Source organism: Filicampus tigris, chromosome 15 (genome assembly GCF_054856515.1).
Source record: "Filicampus tigris isolate MCC_2025a chromosome 15, RoL_Ftig_1.0, whole genome shotgun sequence".
NCBI lineage: Eukaryota > Metazoa > Chordata > Actinopteri > Syngnathiformes > Syngnathidae > Filicampus > Filicampus tigris.
In genome coordinates this window covers 1,855,304-1,877,500 of record NC_141231.1, presented here as the reverse complement: position 1 = coordinate 1,877,500, position 22,197 = coordinate 1,855,304, and the positions used below count along the sequence as shown (strand labels likewise).

Below are 22,197 nucleotides of genomic sequence, written 5' to 3'. Positions count from 1 at the left end.
GAATGAGTTAACGTTGTACAGACCAATGATAGCAAATTGCTTACATGTATTCAATTCATCATGACTTGAGCTGACACAGAGCTGTTGTCTAATATAAACTAATGGTCAACCCCGCCAATAAATGAGGTTCCATGAGGTGGAGACTGATGAGCTGCATTTACCGTGCATTGTCTGAGGTTTTGCCTGGAGTGGTGCCATTGCTTGCAAAGTCATCATCGCTATCTGGAGGCTCACCTTTCAGCCTGCTAATCCATTCTCTTAGCGACCTGCACCAGGGAAAGAACAAATATGCAATCAATAGCCAAACTTTATTGCCAAGATTAGATTCGATTACTTTAACAGAATTGAAATAATTAGAGGTTCACACCCCAAAAAAGAAGCCAGACCCAATTGTCACGGTGCGCTGAAATGACAACTGCAGAGTTGAATACAATTATGTCATGGTTGATCCGCTAACATCATTCAGGAACTCAAAACCTGCAGTGCTGAATGGACAATATGTTGGCGGTAATTGTTGTTTCTGACATTTTAAAAATGTCTACGCAAGTGGAAAAGATCTATTCTCCTCCTCAAATCTCATTTTGCTAGTGTCTCTTCGTCATTGGTACGTACAGCCGTTTGCACCTTTGCGGTATTTAAAGATGCAAAATCAGCCATCGCAGTTTTGTTTAGTTGCAGATTCCAAAAAATGTGACAGTCAGCAAGCTGCTTTGCATTTTGGAGGATTGGGGCACAACAATTTGGCTATTTTAATGCAGAGCTGGAAGCACAGATTAGTGTTGTCTGTTCGCCACCCATAAGCAGCACACATGTGTTTGGCAATGTGCCACGACATGTGTCGTACACAGATCCACACACTAACTGATAAATATAACATGGCAGCTTGGTGATGAAGTGAAAATGGAAACGATCATTTTACGAGGGAAGCATTTTGCAGTTGCCATTTTAGCGCATTGTTAAAAGCGGCTGATGAGGGGAAGGGGTGAGCTGCAACAGTTTTAACCTGCCGTTATTGGAACTCTGCAAGGCAGCTGGATTTGTGATATTCCATTTATGCAATCTAACAAATGCATCTTTACACCTCCTGTGACTTCTTGTGCAATACTTTTGATGTGTTAAAAGTGAAACAGGAAGTTTCTCAAATAGTCTGCATGTGCCCTGAGATGGGCTGCTGAACAGTCCAGCGTGTACACCGTCCTCTTGCCCAAAGTCACCTGGGATATGCTAAAGTTCACTTGTGACACCAATTAAGATAATCGGTATCTAAAGTGGATGGATAAAGAGATGCATAATTTGAAGGACATTATTTTAAATGCATTGATCAATTATAGTCATGATGACAATCAGCCCTACAGGGGCACAAGCCAGTGCAAACTGGAGGCCGGTCCCAAACTCGGGTAAATGCAGATGGTTGCATCGGGAAAGGCATCCGGCTTAAAACTTTGCCAAACAATTATGAGCGGTCATCTTGAGAATTTCGATGAAGCGGAAGTCAACCCAAACATTTTCAAGAATATATTCTATGCAGGCCCACTAGTTGAAACAAGGCATTCTGATTAATATTGCATTTGTAGAGTACGAGTTAAGCAGCAAAACCAGTTAACCAGCAAAATCTAGCCAGTCAGGCTATTTTCATTCAAATGCAAGTCCGTTTTGAGTTTAAAATGTGGCTGTTGTGATGTTTAACTACTCGTACGGATTTGCTTGCATTTCTTTATGGAAATGATCTTTTCACTGATTTTCCGATTGAGTACAGCAAGACAATAGCTGCTTGTTAGGAGAGCGTGATGTACTTTATTCTTCTGTGGCAGTGAATAAACCCACTACCTTGATTTTTTTGGGCTGATAAGGATGTGAAAGACACAACATCCAAACATTTCACTTTCCAAGCTAGCTACTTCTCATTCAATTGCACATCAGACTAGTTTTAACACTAAAATCAAACAATGTTTTTTTGCACAGATACACTACCTCATAAATGGAATGGCCATGAAAAACCTGTTGGGGGCAAGTCCAAGTTTAGACTTTGGGGTCATGTCGTTCCTGTGACATGGCAGCTTCTCAATCGGGAACCACTCAATATTCTAAAAAAAGAAACAAAAGAAAATACATTCTTAAATAATCATCTATTTAAAAACACAATGCTAAATTGAAAGAAAAAAAAATGATTTCCTACCCTGATTTCTTTTCTCGTTTTGGGATAAAACTTTGTATCCTTGGATACTCCTGGTATGATATAGAGCCGCACAAGCTGGTCAGTGATTTTCTGCTCTATGTACATATCTTTGTCGATACGATTCTTAATGTCAAAGCCCGTTTCCTCTAACACCTGGGGAGAGACATACAGCGCATACTGTAAGATATGAAGGCATTTCCTTGTGGGGAAGAAAGAACAAATGACTCACTTCACGAACGGCACAATCATGAGGCGCTTCATCCTCATTCACTTTCCCTTTGGGAAAGCCCCAGCCTGACTTTGCAAGGTAGCCCTGAACAAGCAATACCTGGGGGAGTAAAAAACAAACAGTCATTTAATGTCACACTTTTTAACACCCCTTTTGCACTGTAATACAAAAAACTGAAGTGAAAATTAATTTTCAATATTGCTGAATAAACTCACACTTTCTAATGCCTCATCAAGAATGATTGCTCCATAAGTAGGAACACCCATCTTGTACTCTTTCCACTGTTCGAGGACCTTCTGCACATCTTCCCCATGGGGCAAGAGGAATGGACAGTGTTGGAAAAGTTTGTTGCTGTCAAGAAAAACTGAAAAAAGTGTTCTTTGAACTAACATTTAGAGAATAGAAATCTTTGTAAATGACTTTGGAGAATAATTACTGTTGAGTGGCTGAAATTCTAAGGATGTAATATTGTTTGATGCAGCCCCACAAGTTCAAACATGGCATACTCAATATCACTGCGTTTGTGGAACATGAGTTAAAGCGGAAGTCAACCCAAACATATTTTTTTCAAGAATATGTTCCCAGCAGGCCCACTAGTTGAGACACGGCATTCTGATTAATTTAGCATTTGTGGAATATAAGTTAAGCAGCAGAATGCACTCGTTTTTAGCCATCTCTGGGAGCGGCCATTTTGTCTTCTGTCGAGTGAAAAGGACATCACAACTGCTCACAACGACCAATCGCGGCTCAGATTCAGAAAACAGGTCAGCCGTGTGTATTTGTATTTTAAAGCCCTTGTTTTCCAATGTTTTAATGGGAATCATGTCTTCAGCAAGTTAATAAGTCACTGCCTCAGTTACTTCTTTACACAGCTTGCTTGTTTGTTTTTTCATATGGAGTGCTCTTGTTAAATGGCTGAGTTACCGTGGGTTGCGTTAGCTTGGATCTAGCGGCTGCCTCCGGCTATCAATGGTCTGATCTCCGTTTGCTTTGGCTGTCGGCGCTGATGTCTGAACAGAGTCTCCGCAAACTTTGCAAACAACTGGTTTGCGCTTTCTCCTCTGAGGAAAAGCCAAACCAAATCAACACTGTGGATGTGAGTTTCTTTTCGGGACCAACTCTGCTTCGTGGTAATTTCCGCTACAGCTCCCCGCTGTATACAAAAAAACAGGGAGGCAGGGAGTGTCACGTACGATGCACTGTGCGTGTTGTGATTGGTTGGTCGGGTATACGCGTCAGTGGCTTTGTTTAGAATGTGCCATGTAGACGATCTTTCGGCTTTATGAGATCGTGAACACGTTGAATCGCTTAACGATCTAATATCGTCATATCGCCCACCCCTAATTAACAGGCATATATTCTTCACCCTCTGCAAAGAACAACTGAATATACTTGTCTTATACTATGCCATGGTATGTTTTCTCTCCTTAAAAACACATTACAATTTGATTTTGCAATGAATTAATGGCATTTCCATCCACTGTACTTAAATAATAATAATAATAAAAAATAAATTTCAAAAATGACATGGCAGGGCACTGCATCAAAAGGTGCTGGAAAAATCCCACTGGCAATGTCACCAATCATGAGAAAGGATATCAGCTTTGGCAAAGTCTCTTATCCCACAGTGAGGAGCAGCCGGTGTGTTGGGCATGCAGAAGTCCAGATAAAACCAGTGTGCCAACTCGATCTGGAAGCACACCCGGATAGCGTTGTCCCTTTCTTCACTGGGAATGTGTAGGATGAATCGACTATACAAACACAGGATGGGGAACATTAGTGGAAAAGAAATGCACAACTGGGATGTGGCCCAAATTATTCGCTCACCTGCCTTGACTTGTATGAACAACGTCAGGGTTTTTTTTACCACTTAAAAACCATAGCCAGGGTCCGCCCAATTCTTTCTCGGGCCAACACCGAGACATTGATGTTTTTAACGTCCATTTAGATTGACTATTGTAGTCTCCTGCTCTCTGGTCTTCCCAAAAACGTTTACAATTATTATAGAACTCACCAGCACAAGTCCTGATAAAGACTTGAAGCCAGAAACACATTACATCAATTTTAGATACACTGCTTTGGCTCCCAGGGTCGATTTTCCATTTATTTTGCTGCTTTTGAAGGGTCATGATGGTCTTGGGCCTTCTTATCGCTTAGGTTGCTTTTACCCAACATTGGAAAAGCCTGCCGGAGCACCACAGGATGACGCAGAACGTTCACCTTTTTAAGAACAATTTAATGTGGCTTTCATTTAATATTTAATGAGGCTTTAAACTAACAATTAAACGATTCTATTCCTTCGCTGTTTGTATGATATTTTTTGAATTACTATTTATTATGCTTTTATCTCCACCCTTATCTTGATGCTATTTTTATGGCTTTACAGTTGGTCTGTTATTCGTGTTCTATATCATTCTCGTCTTGGTTATCTTTCATTGTTGCCTCGTAGGGAGCCCTCTTCACTGGGAGCTGTGATTGGGCCGTGGCGGTGGTCCTACCTCATGAGGTCCTCAATGCAGTATGTGGCGCCTCAAGCCACTGCACTGGGGCTCCATGCCGGTATCCTGTGGCCCTGGTATAGTCTGCTTCTGCTGCAGACGGCTTACTAAGATGGAGTTTCCTCAATTGGGTTCTCTGTGCCCAACTATAAGTCATTACATGACGTGTAACCGTATCGGGCCAATGCCAGCCATATTTTAAGGCATCGGTATTTGAAAGCACTTTTCTAAGTGAACTGTAACCATGGCCATCCGCTCGTTTGTCCATTAAGATCGAAATTCTTTAAGTTTATGTTTGTTTATATGGTTTACATTAATGCTTAGAGTGCATGATTAGTGTGCATTTACTAGGGATGATGTCACAATATCGGCAATATTGTGATATCGCGATATTAAAATTGCCACAATATATCGACGTTGTCATGTCACGACTTTAATAGCAGCAAATCTTCCATTTTTGCAATTTCAGCACCGTCTGGTGGTTACGGGTAATTAGTGGAGTTTAATTAGATGACACCTATGTTTAAGACTCACACGCTGGATTTTTTTTAGAGGTATCAGAGTAAAGGGGGCAGAATAAATTTGCATGCCAAATCTTTAAAGCTACTTTTATTTGTTTGTTTTTTTGTAATGTATCCTTTTCTTCCCACTTAATGTTGGTCTATCAACATGAAATCCCGAGAAAATCCTTTACGTTTGTGTTTGAAATGTGACACAATGTGGGAAAAGTTCAAGGGATATGAATGTTTTTAAGACCCCTATATACAGTATGTGCTGTCATTACCCATTATGTTGTGTTGTTGTATTTAATTTGTATTTGTGATGATAATCATTTTTAACGATGACCATGATCATCCAAGATGCTGTGGGATTTTTACTGCATTACGATAGTTTGGATAATGAATAGATTGATACTTTTTGTGTGAACAGCCTTGGCGGTGGTCTGCACTCTCCAAAAACAATGCTTCCAGAGGTAAAGACAAATAAAACAAGACATACAGAAGCAGTGATGACGTTATTCTTGGTCAATTGAATTCGATTGTGTTTGTATCGATTGTTATTATTATTATTGTGCATAAATCGAGTTTACGACAACAGTTACCGCGTGGCATTGTGCAAGTGGATACGGGACTCTGCTTTTTGCACAAAAGAGACCCAATAAATAATTATATTACTTCACTTAAAAAACGATGTTTCCAAGTGCAGTATCTGAGCCTTAGCACCAAAATCGTTAGTAAATGCACTGAATGTAGAACTGCGATCTTAAATAGTAATGGATCTGAGAGCTTAAAATTAAATAGTGTAAACCCCCAATATTTACGTTTGAAATGGCTAACAAATGACAATAAGCATCCGATTACCTGCAGAGGTCGTCCAGTATGCCAGAGGGGATCTCTACTCTTTTTGTTTCCATGTTGGTCGAAAACATTAGGGCTCTAGCGTAAAACCAACTAGAACAAAAGCCATAGACGGGCCAAGCTACATCCACGTGTCTCCACTTACATCCTTATTAACGAAGGAGCCCTCACCCGACTCCACAGTCGATAAAAACTTGTAAATATTGGCTCCGAAGTTCTCCGGCGAGTACCAAGAGAGCGAGGAACACAGGAAGTTGCCCATCCAATCAGAAGATAGCGCGAGTTCTTTCTTTGAAAATGATTGGTTTGTTGTGATGCCAGTCAAGAACACTATGGCGTCATATATCAAGTTTGTAAGACGTTTGTGAAGCAAAATCAACCTTACGAGAGTGATGTAACACCTCTCCCCTCATTCTGTTCAAACCACAATATATTTTTTTCAACTTAAATACCGGTAATAATAATTTAGTTTTGATGTACGTACTTAGCGCCAAGCAGTCTGTCGATGAATGTTTACTATTTTGTTGCAGACCATACACTTACACTCTATAACGAAGTTTGGGGATACAGCTTTCAGAGATAATCAGATATACACCTCAACGCCACTAACAAAGGCGTCTGTGATTCGGATCTCGGTCACCATTTTTGTTGATACCCGCACAATAGTGTGCATTCCTCTTTTTAAGAAGCTGAGAAATGGTCAGGATACCAGTTGTTAATTCATACCAGCGTTCGCCTACTGAATAATTTAACACGTATCAATCTGCTCGTTGTCTGTTCCGTATTCATTTAGCAATGTCATCGCACGGCCAACCCCCCACCCCCTCAAAAAATGAAGAAGAATAGGCGTGGCTGAATAAAGATGAGTGATCGCAAAGGAACATTTTAATTAGTGCCCTGAACTTTGACTTGCGGGAACAATTTATTAACCAAACTGGCGTAATGGGTCTCTTTAAATGACCCAATCCAAAGCGCTATGTTCAATATCAAAGCACTATTTTTCCTTTATTACACTTATTGAAAGGCTGCTGGTACCTACAGAATATAACCAAATCCTCTCAGCTACGCTGCTACAGCCAGTGTCAATGAATCCGTGCAACGATTGTGTCGATCCACATTAGACCGAGAACAGATTTACACAACACATTAAAAAAATCACAACATACATCAAGTAATACTAAAAATAAAAGTAATTTAAGTAAGTAAATGAAAAAATATTCTTAATAATAAAGCATTTATCAATTGTGTGCCTCCATCGATTTGTTGTCAGAGCTTTAATGTACAGTACACTACAAACCTCCGTGAACCAATTGGGCTTTTATTATGAAATACACCCCGGAAACGCTTGTTGATGTCCTATTCACTTTGATGCTTTGCAACTAACGGGAGTGTTCGGTTTCACGAGTGTCGCAGTTTCCCATAGAACAACTTCCTAATTCATCCTCGTTCGGTAAGCGAGAGCAGCCATGGCACAGGCACTCAAAGAAAGATTTGAGAAGTTCCTCCATGAAAAGAACCTCTTGACTGATGCCCTTGCTAAAGTCGAAGCAAAGACCGGGGTTAGCAGGACGTATATCGCTCTCGGTGAGTGTTGACAGACACAAGGATGGAAAAAGACTGCATTGACGAGTCAGCAGTCGGAGCTGTTTGATGCCGAGAATGATAGCATATGTTTCGATGTGTTCCAAACAATTTATATATAAAGACATTTCAAACATAGCGTTGATTATATGTTGAAGGTTATTTTATTTGTGTTAAAACAGCTGTTGTTGTCTTGTTCCAGTTGTCGTTGGCATCATCGCAGTGTACTTGGTCATTGGTTATGGAGCCTCCTTGCTGTGTAACCTCATCGGCTTTCTTTACCCAGCTTACATATCGTAAGTGGACCGGGCAATATCAAGGAGGGGCCACACCCACTAACGCACACACGCGCGCACACACACACACACGTCTGTTCTAAAGTTAACATCACTGGTGTATAGCCTATTTATTTTTATGTTTGTACTGTAATCAAATATCCTGTCTATAGCTAACAAATTTATCAGCGTAGCAATGTTACTTGCCAGTCACTTTTTGCCCCTGCAATTCAGTAATCAGTCATTTCGAATGCACACTATTATGACATCATCCACTATCTGTCTTGTGACTCACTCAATATCGTAAGTATCACTGCACAAATTGTGCGATTGCACACTAGATGGGTTTTGACAAGTAAAAAAACTGGTAACCAAATTGTCATAACAGTATTTTAGTCAACATTCTGCATGTTTTTTCTGCTAATTGAAAATTCCTATGATCACTTTTAATTCTTGAAAAGAGAAAAAAATGAGTCAACAAATTGAATCTTATGGACATTTTAGGCCATTTGGTTCATTAAGGAACTGAGGACGGGTGCATGTTCCACTTTACGTCGCAATAAGTAACGTGGTCAATATCACACTTTTTCTTTGTCATCACTGGTATGGTTCTGTAGTGGCATCACAAAAATGCACATCAAGGCCAGATATTAAACAGGAAGCCAACCCAAAAGAATTTGTTACAAAAATGTTCTATGAGCCTCCACTAGTCAAAAAACGGCATTCTGATTAATATTGCGTTTGTGGAATATGAGTTAAGCAGTAAAATCCACCCAATTTTGTCCATCTCAGGCTGTCACTTGTCAAGTGAAAATGACATCACAGTTGCTCAGGGCTTAAGGAACAACCAATCACGGCTCAGCTTCAGAAAACAGGTGAGCTGCGATTGGTTGTTACCTGAGCAACTGTGATGTCATTTTCAGTCGACAGCAAGTGACAAAATGGCCACCACCTGAGATGGACAAAAATGGGTGGATTTTAATGCTTCCACAAACTCCACAAACGCAATATTAATCAGAATGCCGTTTTTGGACTAGTGGAGGGTTGTAGAACGTATTGATGTAAGGACATTTTTTGGGTTGACTTCCCCTTTAAACACAAAACATACTCTTTAAGAGTCTCATGAGATATGTGTGTTATTTTGGTTGAATTCCAAATGTTACAACCTCAGTGGGGACATTTCGCTCAAGGCTCAACTGTCGTTGAAAAGTGCTTTCATTTGACCTGGGGAAAAGATGTATAATCCATGCTTTCAGTGCAGGAAAAACAGGACAATACGCAACGTAGCACATACACTATATAAAATATGAATTGGGAGCATGGTTTTCTGAGTAGCAATTGTAAAGTATATACTCGGATATGCAAACCCATAATTTAAAGGTCTATGCAAGCTAGTATTACTTGCACACAAGTTGAGGACTCTCAAAAAAACACCAGTCAAAATCAGATAGCGAAAATCCGATTTTTTAAAATGATATAAAATGCAAAAAGCTAAGAGTCCTCCATTGTTTTCCTTCAGATCATCTTGTGTTAATGTGATAAACATTTTCGAGTCAACAACCTTGGGTGTATTTGGACAGGGAAAAGAAAAAAATTGCTTTTGACAGCACAATAGTTTGCATAGTTTTTTCCTTGTTAAAACAGTTATTTCCTCTACGGAGTTCTTGCGATTCATGTCTTCTATGCAGCAAGTTACACTGAAATAGTACCACGGGGTGAGGTGCTTGACAAAAGAAAAGAAGGTATAAAAAGGTATTTTAAATGACAGAACACCATATACATAGACAATTTACAGCCATATAAAAAGGTATTTTGGGGATTTCGTCAAATCCGGAAAAAGATATTTGAGACAATTTGGGTGTCTCTTTTTTTTTTCTTCTTAATGCAGTGCAGAGGTATTGAATTAAGACTCTGTATTGGCAGATTCTCCAAATCAAGTGACTCAGAGTCAGATGCAAAAAAAAATGTGATCAGGACATCCCTATAATCAAACCATTTTCACAATTAAATTTTCTCACAGTCCACATTGTCAGCACTCCATCTTGCCTGGATTCAACTGGGTTGTCTACAATGATATCATGATGAACTCATTACTGAAAATGTTGTCATTCTTTTTCATTTCAATAGTTTTCAATAGACTTTAAAAAAGACTGAAGTGAGAGAGCCCTTTAAAAATTCTGTCTTTCCTCTTTTGACCTTTTTAGAATCATTTCTTGTCTTTGTTGTAAAAGGGATCTTGTTTACTTGGATGTATAACAGTGCTGATACTGTCTGGCCCCACGGTGTGTTTTGTAAAGTACATTTATAGCATAGTTAAGAGAAGCCAGGATGAACACAAAACAAGGGATGTCATGTCACATGACTTAAAAGCTCATACAAACCCCTCAAAATCAGCACTTGAGTAAAAAGTGGCCTCAATTGGCCTTGATGTACAATCCATCCATCCATCCATCCATTATCTCCCGCTTATCCGAAGTCGGGTCGCGGAGGCAGCAGCTTCAGCAGGGAAGCCCAGACTTCCCTCTCCCCAGCAACATCCTCCAGCTCTTCCGGAAGGATCCCAAGGCGTTCCCAGGCAAGCCGGGAGACATAGTCTCTCCAGCGTGTTCTGGGTCGTCCTCGGGGTCTCCTGCCGGTGGGACATGCCTGGAACACCTCACCAGGGAGGCGTCCAGGAGGCATCCTAATCAGATGCCCGAGCCACCTCAACTGGCTCCTCTCGACGCGGAGGAGCAGCGGCTCGACTCTGAGTCCCTCCCGGATGGCCGAACTTCTCACCCTATCTCTAAGGGAGAGCCCGGACACCCTGCGAAGGAAACCCATTTCGGCCGCTTGTATCCGAGATCTTGTTCTTTCGGTCATGACCCACAGCTCATGACCATAGGTGAGAGTAGGAACGTAGATCGACCGGTAAATTGAGAGCTTCGCCTTTCGGCTAAGCTCCTTCTTCACCACGACAGACCGATACAGGGTCTGCATCACAGCAGACGCTGCACCGATCCGCCTGTCGATCTCCCGTTCCATCTTACCCTCACTCGTGAACAAGACCCCAAGATACTTGAACTCCTCCACTTGGGGCAGAATCTCATCCCCGACCCGGAGAGGGCACGCCACCCTTTTCCGACTGAGGACCATGGTCTCAGATTTGGAGGTGCTGATCTTCATTCCGACCGTTTCACACTCGGCTGTGAACCGCTCCAGCGAGAGTTGGAGATCGCGGCTTGAAGAAGCCAACAGTACCACATCATCCGCAAAAAGCAGAGATGCAATACTGAGGCCACCAAACCGGACCCCCTCGACACCTCGGCTGCGCCTAGAAATTCTGTCCATAAAGGTTATGAACAGAATCGGTGACAAAGGGCAGCCTTGGCGGAGTCCAACCCCCACAGGAAACGAATCCGACTTACTGCCGGCATTTCGGACCAAACTCTGGCATCGGTGGTACAGGGACCGGACAGCCCTTATCAGGGGGCTCGGTACCCCGTACTCCCGAAGCACCCCCCACAGAACTCCACGAGGGACACGGTCGAACGCCTTCTCCAAGTCCACAAAACACATGTAGACCGGTTGGGCAAACTCCCATGCACCCTCGAGGACCCTGCTGAGGGTGTAGAGCTGGTCCACTGTTCCACGGCCAGGACGAAAACCACATTGCTCCTCCTGAATCCGGGATTCGACCTTCCGACGGACCCTCCTCTCCAGCACCCCTGAATAGACCTTGCCGGGGAGGCTGAGGAGTGTGATCCCTCTGTAATTGGAGCACACCCTCCGGTCCCCCTTCTTAAAAAGGGGGACCACCACCCTGGTCTGCCAATCCAGAGGCACTGTCCCCGATGTCCACGCGATGTTGAAGAGACGTGTCAACCATGACAGCCCCTCAACATCCAGAGCCTTTATGAACTCCGGGCGGATCTCATCCACCCCCGGGGCTCTGCCACCGAGGAGCTTTTTGACTACCTCGGTGACTTCAACCCCAGAGATAGGAGAGCCCACCTCAGAGTCTCCAGGCTCTGCTTCCTCAGTGGAAGGCGTGTCGGTGGAATTGAGGAGGTCTTCGAAGTACTCTCCCCACCGACCCACAACGTCCCGAGTTGAGGTCAGCAGCACCCCATCTCCACTATAAACAGTGTTAATGGTGCACTGCTTCCCCCTCCTGAGACGCCGGATGGTGGACCAGAATTTCCTCGAAGCCGTCCGGAAGTCATTTTCCATGGCCTCCCCGAACTCCTCCCACACCCGGGTTTTTGCCTCAGCAACCGCCAGGGCTGCATTCCGCTTGGCCAGCCGGTACCCGTCAGCTGCCTCCGGGGTCCCGCAGGCCAAAAAGGCCCGATAGGACTCCTTCTTCAGCTGGACAGCATCCCTTACCGCTGGTGTCCACCAGCGGGTTCGGGGATTGCCGCCACGACAGGCACCGACCACCTTGCGGCCACAGCTCCGATCGGCCGCCTCAACAATGGAGGCACGAAACATGGTCCACTCGGACTCGATGTCCCCCGCCTCCCCCGGGACGTGGGAAAAGTTCTGCCGGAGGTGGGAGTTGAAACTCCTTCTGACAGGGGGTTCTGCCAGACGTTCCCAGCAAACCCTCACAATACGTTTGGGTCTGCCAGGTCGGACCGGCATCTTCCCCCACCATCGGAGCCAACTCACCACCAGATGGTGATCAGTTGACAGCTCCGCCCCTCTCTTCACCCGAGTGTCCAAAACATGCGGCCGCAAGTCCGATGATACGACTACAAAGTCGATCATCGAACTGCGGCCTAGGGTATCCTGGTGCCAAGTGCACATATGGACACCCTTATGCTTGAACATGGTGTTCATTATGGACAATCCGTGATGAGCACAGAAGTCCAGTAACCGAACACCGCTCGGGTTCAGATCGGGGGGGCCGTTCCTCCCAATCACACCTCTCCAGGTCTCACTGTCATTGCCCACGTGAGCATTGAAGTCCCCCAGCAGAACGATGGAGTCCCCAGGTGGAGCGCCCTCCAGCACACCCTCCAAGGACTCCAAAAAGGGTGGGTACTCTGCGCTGCCGTTTGGTGCATAAGCACAAACAACAGTCAGGACCCGTCCCCCCACCCTCAGGCGGAGGGAGGCTACCCTCTCGTCCACCGGGGTAAACCCCAATGTACAGGCGCCAAGCCGGGGGGCAATAAGTATGCCCACACCTGCTCGGCGCCTCTCACCCTGGGCAACTCCAGAGTGGAAGAGTGTCCAACCCCTCTCGAGAGGACTGGGACCAGAACCCAAGCTGTGCGTGGAGGTGAGCCCGACTATATCTAATCGGAACCTCTCAGCCTCACACACCAGCTCAGGTTCCTTCCCTGCCAGAGAGGTGACATTCCATGTCCCAAGAGCTAGTTTTTGCTGCCGGGGATCGGACCGCCAAGGTCCCCGCCTTCCGCAGCCGCCCAGCTCACACGGCACCCGACCCCTTTGGCCCCTCCCACCAGTGGTGAGCCCATGGGAAGGGGGACCCACGTATCCTTTTCGGGCTGAGCCCGGCCGGGCCCCATGGGTGCAGGCCCGGCCACCAGGCGCTCGCCATCGAGCCCCACCTCCAGGCCTGGCTCCAGAAGGGGGCCCCGGTGACCCGCGTCCGGGCGAGGGAAAACGTGGTCCGTTAATTTTACTCATCATAAGGGGTCATTTTGAGCCGTGCTTAGTCTGGTCCCTCACCTAGGACCTGTTTGCCATGGGTGACCCTACCAGGGGCATAAAGCCCCAGACAACGTAGCTCCTAGGATCATTGGGGCGCGCAAACCCCTCCACCACGATAAGGTGACGGCTCACGGGGGTTGATGTACAATCATGTGACACAAAGTTTTTTTTGTTTTTTTTTCAAAATAATCAACTCCCGTGATTATCTGCAATCCTACAAACACCAGTAAACACTTCTGAATAACAGTTTGGCCTATACTCACCAGTGTTTGTTTTTCATGTTGTTTACAATTTTGAGGTGTGGAAAACATCACTTACTGAAATACAGTAGATATAAAAGGTCTACACACCCCTGCTCAAATGCTAGGTTTTTGTGATATAAAAAAATCTGACCAAAAAAACCTGTCCAAACGCAACTGAAAGAAAGAAAAAAGGTTTGTTTTTTTTCGAGAAGGGAAGTGAGGCTTCACAAGTGTGCAGACCCTTTTTATAACGTCTTTCAATATTTTTTTTGTAATTAACTAATTCTATCCCATTTCCAAGTTTATGTTTATTGTAATACAGATTATTTGCTTGCGTTTGTTAAAAAATAAATGAAAAGAAGACCTTGAAAAAAATAATCACATTAAATCGTAATCACAATATTGAAGGGGGAAAATTGCAGATTCTTTTAAAAAATTGTTCAGCTCTAGTATACTCTAGTCAAATATGTAATGCGATAACTTCCTCTGTGGGTTTTCCTTGGTAGACTTTACACAAAGAGCAGCTGGTATTGTTGATTTGGGTAACCGTAGTCTCTCACCAGCTCTGTGTGTATTTGTACTCGTGTGGGTGTGACTGTGAGGATCTGACCCCACCCTCACTATCGCTGTCTTGACACAGGTGAAGAATCGTCTTAAAAAGGCAATCACCACTCAATATTTACAATCCTACCAAACCTGTTGGATTATGTACAGTGTGTGTGCATTTGTTGAAATGCTCTTCATCCTCACAAATCCGAAAGATTATTATTATTACATTATATGTTGTACGTCCCTCCAGCCATTCTCTGTACTGCTTATCCTCACAAGGGTCGTTTCATATTACAGAACGGTCCGTCCGTGAAGGACGGACACCCATTTTGAGGATGAAGGACAGAGGATAAGAAGTTTTTTTGAAAAGCAGCACAAAAAGTCTTTATTATAAGTGTATTAATTATTCTAGCAACGTTCCATATCCGCAAATCCAAATTTAGTCACTCAAAACCTCTTTTCTTGATTTTGGAGGCGGAAACCAAACTGTACATGAATACCATCTTAGATTCCAAAAACAGGAAAGCAGTGAAGCCTGTGGGTTTATTTTCCTTTTAAGACTGTGGCCTTATTTATGTTTTTATTTAAAATACATAACGTTTTTTTTTTTGTTCTTCTTCTATTTAAATTAATATCTTGCCTGTTTGTTACATGTGCAATAGAGGCAAGGACGGAAGTGGGTTTTCATCCATCCCTATCATCGCCCCTAACCGGGTCAAGTATGGACTAGAGTTTTGTGTTGGGTTCTTTTAAAAAGAAAAGACCACTGTTCTCTTCTGCCATACCATGGAGCTGCCATTACTACAGCCTGCACAACACTCTAGAATAGTGTTCGGTCCTGCGACACCAATGCATTGGCGCTTGTGCCAAGCTCATTGAGCAAACCCTGTGTCGGTGCGTGTAGTGCTTTAACCCATTAAGGTTGGGAGTGCATAACCGTCTTTCTACCCTTAAAGTCTGAAGAGCATATATGTCATTTTGTTTTTTTATCCAATTTTTGTTCTCTTAACCAATGAAATGCATCAGGATATACACGTGACGGTGTCGTGAGCCCGCAGAGGATGTTCTAGAATTCATTAGAATTAGAATTAGAGTCATAATGACGGACTCCATCGATCGCGGGAGCTTTGAAATGAGTAACGGCAGTGATATAGATGATGCGCTTGTGGACTATGAACCAGTAGAACCAGTCAAATGTGATATATGGTTAAGACATATGTTTGTAGACAATGACAATAGCGACGTCTTTGTAACAAAATAGAGGATGGTAATTACTCGATTTTTAAAATTAAAAATAGTGCTTCTCTTAGACTGACACTTTATTTTTACATCTTCGATTGAAACAGTAAAGATTAATAAACTCGGCCCTGCGTGCAAGCCACATGTCTAAGGTCTCTATATCTTTTGGAATTATGTTTCTGTCTACTACAGGGGCTGAGATATTAATTATTTTGTAGGTGTTGAATTTCTGGGAAAACTTCAGGTTTTCAAGGGTAATTCCAAAGACGACCGCCGGTTTTGGGGAGCTTTTGAGCCAGGCGCTTTAGGGTTTTATGGGTTATAGTGGAAGTCAACCCAAACATATTTTTTTCAAGAATATGTTCCCAGCAGGCCCACTAGTTGAAACACGGCATTCTGATAAATATTGGGTTTGTGGAAGTGTTAATCCACCAGTTGGCTGTTTTTAGCCATCTCTGGGAGCGGCCATTTTGTCTTCTGTCGACTGAAAATGGCATCACAACTGCTCACAACGACCAATTACGGCTGACCCGTTTTCTGAATCTGAGCCGTGATTGGTCGTTGTGAGCAGTTGTGATGTCATTTTCAGTTGGCAGAAGTGACAAAATGGCCGCCTCCAGAGAAGGCTAAAAACGAGTGGATTAACACTTACTCCACAAACGCAATATTTATCAGAATGCCCTGTTTCAATAGTGGGTTTGCATAGAGCATATTCTTGGAAAAAAAATGTTTGCATTGACCATTTTAAGAAAGTCACGTGACAGATACAGCGAGCATTTCGAACAGACAGGTACGTGCCAGACTGCCTTTATAAGGAAGTGCAACTTGGAATGCATCTTCCTAAACCTCAAATATTTGGTGATTCTTTTGAGGGGCAAATTCAACACTGATCATGGAGCAGCATTAAAATAAAATCTGTCCACAAGCATCAGTTAGTGTTAAAATGCCACGTTTTGATACATATTCACATTTATTGAATGTACCTAACAATATTAAATGTATTTATAATGCAGAAAAGAGATAAAACAATAGGAAATACAAGACTAAAATGTTATGTTTGTGTATACGTACTAGGTCATCAAATCACCGTCAGTTGAGTCTGTCAACTGTGTTGCCTGTAGGGAAGTTTACAGTCCAGCAGGTGTCAGTAGTCACTGACACAGTATCAATACAGTGTTGCACTGTGTTGAAATGATAACTGATGCCTCATTGACCCATCACTACTGTAGAGTGCTTTTTTTCATGTGCGTTCCTTACAGTAACATTGTACTCACATGCATAGTCTGCCTTCTCGTGGACGCACATTTCACCGACAAGGAAAAAGGTTGATAGAAATTTTGTTGTGTTAATTAACTGTTAACATTTTGTACATACCTTATCCCTTTGCATGCAAAGCAATATGTCCTTCTCTGGGACATCTCTATAGAGCGTAAAAATCTCTCCAAACTTGACGGTTCATGCTCATGACAGCTCCGCCGTACTCTTAAAGCTGCATCCCGGAAGTGGAAGTCTTTCGTTCTCCTCCTAAAATAACACTGCATTATTTTGCAATCATTATTTATATTGCGAAATAACTCAATAAAAACTGAAAACTTAATTGCGTTATAAGGCAAAGGTTTTGCAATTAAACGCAATAGTATTGCGTTACAACGCAATCTTAAATATCCACGTGATGTCCCCTGGCTAAATGCTATCTTGGGTGACGCTTCAACAGTTGTAAACAATTCAACAATTAACGATAGTCCCAGCCGCCAAGTGAATGTGAATAGGAAATTAGCCAGCTAATGAGCTTGAAATAATGTCTTGCACGGATGCTTTTGGGGGGGCGGGTGTACTGACAGAATATAAGGATGGAAGTGCTTGAAAAGGATGAGGACGGACGGGTCGGAGGACGATTCTTTTTATGAATAAGGATGGACGGACAAGGACGGAAGGTACCCAGGTCGCGGACGGAGGGCGGACTGGCAAAAAAGGGTCAAGTGCCCATCTCTGTTTATTACATTATATAAAACGGTTAGCAGGATTGTTAAATGCATTTCCATAAAATGTTGAAGAGGGTTGCACATGAGCCAAGGAAGAAAAATGTCATTATATTGAGGACCCACAGAACACATTTCTGATTTAGGAATTTGGACAATTTCACACCAGGATCATAATTTTGGAGTTTTCATTATACTTAGTCTTTGTTTTGAAGGTTTTTTTTTTTTGTTTTAATTACTTTTTAGAGCAAGTTGGTAGTTTTTATTTATTCAAAAGTGCTTCATTTTAGTTGAATTTATTAGTTATAGTATTATTTTCTGTTTTTTTGAATATACAGAGTATTTTTTGAGTGCAAGATTAAAAAAGGACACAAAATATTGTGTAATAAAGTAAACAACATTCTCAAACAACTGTTTGTAACTTTACTTCTTTGTAACTTTACTTCTTCTATACGGATGTACAGCAACAATCGAAATAAATACAAGAAAAAATTAACGCTGAAAGGTCATGTATGACATTAAATGACAAAGACAAAAATAAAGGACATTTTCGCTGTAAACATAGTTAGATTTAGTTAGTTTGAGAAATGTAAGACGTAGATTCATTTAGTATTTGTTTTAAATTGCTTTTTTCATTTTATTTTGTTGACAAAAATGTCTTTTCAATTTTAGTTTTCATTTACTGCTAACCTTGTTTCACACCACTATGAAATCAGTCGAATCGTTCAGCCCATCTCACATGTGTAAAACTGTAACACAATTCAGACTAGTGGTACGTGAATGCGTGACATTGTCTAATCTTGTTAATGCCAGTTTATGTTTGAGAGTATAAAGAGAATCAATATTGCGACAGTGACAATTTCAGACCTGAGTCAATGTTTCAGCATTGAACATCGTGAAATCAATACAATGAATCCATTTAATAAATAATTAAAAAAAATAATAATAATAATTATGTCCACTTTTTGGGACCAGAGGCCACCCTCAGCTTTCAAATAAATTAATTCCTTCATGCAAGTTCATGCAGACATTGGGTTGCCTCCACGTCCATCATTATACGCAACACGTCATGATGTCACTCAGCGTGTGTAAATTAGTCATTGTCCCAACATAATCTACTGTCAGAAGTGGTACGTAAAACCATTTTGACAACCTGGATTACAGAGTTTAGTACTGTTTGACTAAAAATAAGTCACTAAAGTTGTCTTGTTTTTGGACCAGGCCTGTCAAAAAGGGAGTGTGCCTCATCAATGTTTTGTCAGTTATTTATTGCATTTCAGACCTTAATAGAAAAAAAAATGTTTAAATGCCTGATGTTTTTTTTTGGATAACCACACAGCTTTTTACTCCAGAAGACAGAAGCTTTTTGCAGATCACTTTCGTAAAATCCTGTTCGAGCAGAAAACCACGTCTTACCACCCACACTTGTGCACTTACACAAACATCTCTTTTGTTATTATTCTAAAGGTTAACGTACTGACAGTTGCAGTATGGGCCAAAATTGAGTCAACATACAAATTAGAAATGATTGAAAAAAAAAAGTACATAGATTTAATAATATAAAACTTCAACCAGGATATGGTGAAAAGCTACAGGCAGGTATACTGTCAAGTGAGTTTAGTGAATTCTAATGTACGTGATATAACTTTTATCTGACATTTGTGTTCTCTGCAGCATCAAGGCTATAGAAAGTGCCACCAAAGATGATGATACAAAATGGCTGACTTACTGGGTGGTGTACGGACTCTTCAGTGTGGCCGAGTTCTTTGCAGACATCTTCCTCTCGTGGTTCCCGTTTTACTACATCGGAAAGGTAATCTGGCCGTGATTTGTTGGCAACCTGTCTTTTTTTTTATGATGTCCGTAGACGTTGTCACTGTGATGGCATAGAATAAGCAAGGACAAATAGGAGTGAGGCATGCCAACTGAAACAGTACAGACCTCCACCAAGGCTGTTCACACATATTTTGTTGGTTTGCAACTGTAAGCCACTTCCTTGTTCATTGAGGTTGACAATTAGGTGATTTAGACGGTAAAAATGGAAAATAAATTCCTCTTGGTCTCCCATTCTCAAGATGACAGAAAAACTCCCAGCTTCACCTCATATGCTGGTTGAAATATCAAACAAATGTGTCTTGTTAGAAAGTGGAGCTCCATGTCATGGGCAGTTTTATGAGACAATACTTGTCTTCTTACCAGTGTGCCTTCCTGGTCTGGTGCATGGCTCCAACTCCTTCCAACGGCTCGGTCCAGATTTACAATCGCATCATCCGCCCCTTTTTCCTCAAGAATGAATCCAAGATTGATGATGCGGTTAAGAACATAAAGGATAAGGCATCAGAAGCTGCTGACAAGTTCAAAGATGAGGGTGAGTACTTGGGCTCAGAGTCGCGCTCTAAATACAGATTCGTTAATCATGTTGACAGGAACAAATAGGGCCCATCTGACATGGATTTTTTTTTAGGCCGATTTCGATATTGGCAAATCTAAAAGTGGTTTTGTGCAAAGTTGGAAGAGAGTTCGATAATATTAAGTCATGGTTTGATGTAAATAAATTATCTCTGAATATCATAATATACTTATGGTTTTTGGAAATCAAGAAAAAATAAAAGGAAATATTATGTTAAAAATGTGTAATGTTAATATTGTACAAGTTTACGAAACACAATTCCTTTGAGTTATGATAGATGATAAATTAACATGGAAACAACATATTAACTATACAAAAGGAAACATTTTTAAAACAATAGCAATATTATAAGTCAAGACATCTTCTAAATCATAAAGCCTTACATATAATTTATTATTCTTTGATATTTCCCCATTTGACTTAGACGTAGAATTGTGGGGATCTACACACAAAACTATAATAAATGCAATTGTGGTTCTGCAAAAGAGAGCAATACGAATTATTAATAAGACTCACTATTATGCACATACAGACCCACTCTTTTTCAAATCAAACATTATGAAGTTAAAAGACATATATTATTATAAAATCATGCAAATAATGTTTAAAGCAAAAACTCAATATCTTCCTTACTCTATACAAAAGCTCTTTGAAATCCAGGTGTCTCAATATTGCTCAAGAAGTATAAGTTAAGTAACAAGTAACTAAAATTCATTGTGCAAAAAGCAGTTAAGGGAATTAAAAAAAGATGTGTTTCTATTATCGGGGTGAAATATTGGACTGATGCAAAAGTATATTGGAAAACCTGTGAATCACTTTTATTTTATTTTTTTAAAATCTTGTTCACAAAGCTATTTTGGAAAGTTGCAGAGAATGATTTAGAAGAGGATTTATTTATTGCTATTTTGTTTTGTCTTGTGTTTGCATAAAATGTAAATAGGTAAATACAGTTTTACCTTGCCTTAAGGGGGAGTAAAGTCCAGGCTTAAATAAGTTTTAGCTTCTGCCTGTGCCATTCTGTCATGGGACATATGATTGTAGTTGTTATGTTGTGGATATATTATGGATTGTAGTGATGACTGATGACAATCAAACAATCTACTACTACTACTAAAAAAATAAATAAATAAATAGCATTTACCGTAAGGTTCAGAAACGTAGGGGCGGATAGCTTGACCACGGAAAAACGAGAGCGTGATAGCTTGACCGCAGTGAAATGAAGGGGCTTGACGACGTCCCAAGCCTCACTGGTTTTTGTACCACGTGGCCAATTCGGGAAACGCTTCAGATTGTTGGACATTGGATTAGACAGTAATATAAAGCCCTGTGTGTGTGTCCACAGCCAAGAAAGCAACAGCCAACATCATGTTTGAGGAGAAGAAGAGCTCCTAATCAGGACCTCCACACAGGATCGTCTGTGCAGCTGTTACAGAAAATAATGTTGCCTTGTTGTATTTAATGGATTATCTGTCTTGGTATGTAACGTCAAAGCCATTTCCCCGGTCAGTTTACTTGTTTGGCAGGGGACTGTACATTGCCCTGATCCTGAATGAACCGAATAAACGCCTAACTGGAATGGCTGAATGTTTTCTAACATGAAAATATGATATACACAACCATGATATATAAGCAGCATCTAAGTTTGATGCACAACATATGTACACCCCTTCTAAGGCACAACATGGGTCGAAAATGGCCCGCATTCATTTCATGCTGGCTGAGTTTGTAATGGTTGGTTTCAGCTGTGACGTGGAACCCAAAGTAAACACACCATCTGCCGTTTAGTAGGTTTTATTGCAACCAAAGATGTTCCTGTGTCACGTCACACGCAAGTGGCGCACTCCTGACACGCGGCCGAATAAGGAAAAAACAAAACGTTGTTGTGTACGTTGCGGTCCCACAGAAGCAATGACAAGTGTCGCATATTTTTATTTCACCGATCAACACGCTGTACATAAGTGAGTTTTCTTTGATTTTTTTTTTCTTTGTTTGGC

The 22,197-nt window shown here is 41.7% G+C and overlaps 2 protein-coding genes across 2 annotated transcripts in view; one reads left to right on the top strand and one right to left on the bottom strand.

Moving 5' to 3' along the window:
• The window catches only part of dcp2 (decapping mRNA 2), a 14,163-nt gene extending 7,368 nt beyond the window's left edge, over positions 1-6,795 (bottom strand). The window contains exons 1-7 of the mRNA XM_086054204.1: positions 6,265-6,795; positions 4,005-4,156; positions 2,621-2,748; positions 2,406-2,504; positions 2,177-2,329; positions 1,972-2,084; positions 162-266 (exon numbers count right to left, since the gene is read on the bottom strand). Of these exons, the coding sequence (XP_085910330.1) occupies positions 162-266; positions 1,972-2,084; positions 2,177-2,329; positions 2,406-2,504; positions 2,621-2,748; positions 4,005-4,156; positions 6,265-6,332 (818 nt within the window). The 5' untranslated portion in view covers positions 6,333-6,795. The remainder of the gene's footprint in view (positions 1-161; positions 267-1,971; positions 2,085-2,176; positions 2,330-2,405; positions 2,505-2,620; positions 2,749-4,004; positions 4,157-6,264) is intronic.
• An 825-nt stretch (positions 6,796-7,620) lies between these two features.
• reep5 (receptor accessory protein 5) lies at positions 7,621-21,779 on the top strand. The gene is made up of 5 exons (XM_086054222.1): positions 7,621-7,845; positions 8,045-8,138; positions 19,468-19,606; positions 19,993-20,161; positions 21,546-21,779. Exons 1-5 carry the CDS (start codon positions 7,728-7,730, stop codon positions 21,593-21,595), a joined length of 570 nt encoding a protein of 189 aa, XP_085910348.1. The 5' UTR covers positions 7,621-7,727; the 3' UTR covers positions 21,596-21,779.
• The last annotated feature ends 418 nt before the right edge of the window (positions 21,780-22,197 follow it).

Excerpts from the sequence above, each read along its gene's own strand:
- reep5 (XM_086054222.1), top strand. The coding sequence starts at position 7,728 with ATGGCACAGGCACTCAAAGAAAGATTTGAGAAGTTCCTCCATGAAAAG. Across the intron at positions 8,139-19,467 it reads CTTTACCCAGCTTACATATC|CATCAAGGCTATAGAAAGTG; the intron begins GTAAGTGGACCG and ends TGTTCTCTGCAG. Across the intron at positions 20,162-21,545 it reads TGACAAGTTCAAAGATGAGG|CCAAGAAAGCAACAGCCAAC; the intron begins GTGAGTACTTGG and ends GTGTGTCCACAG.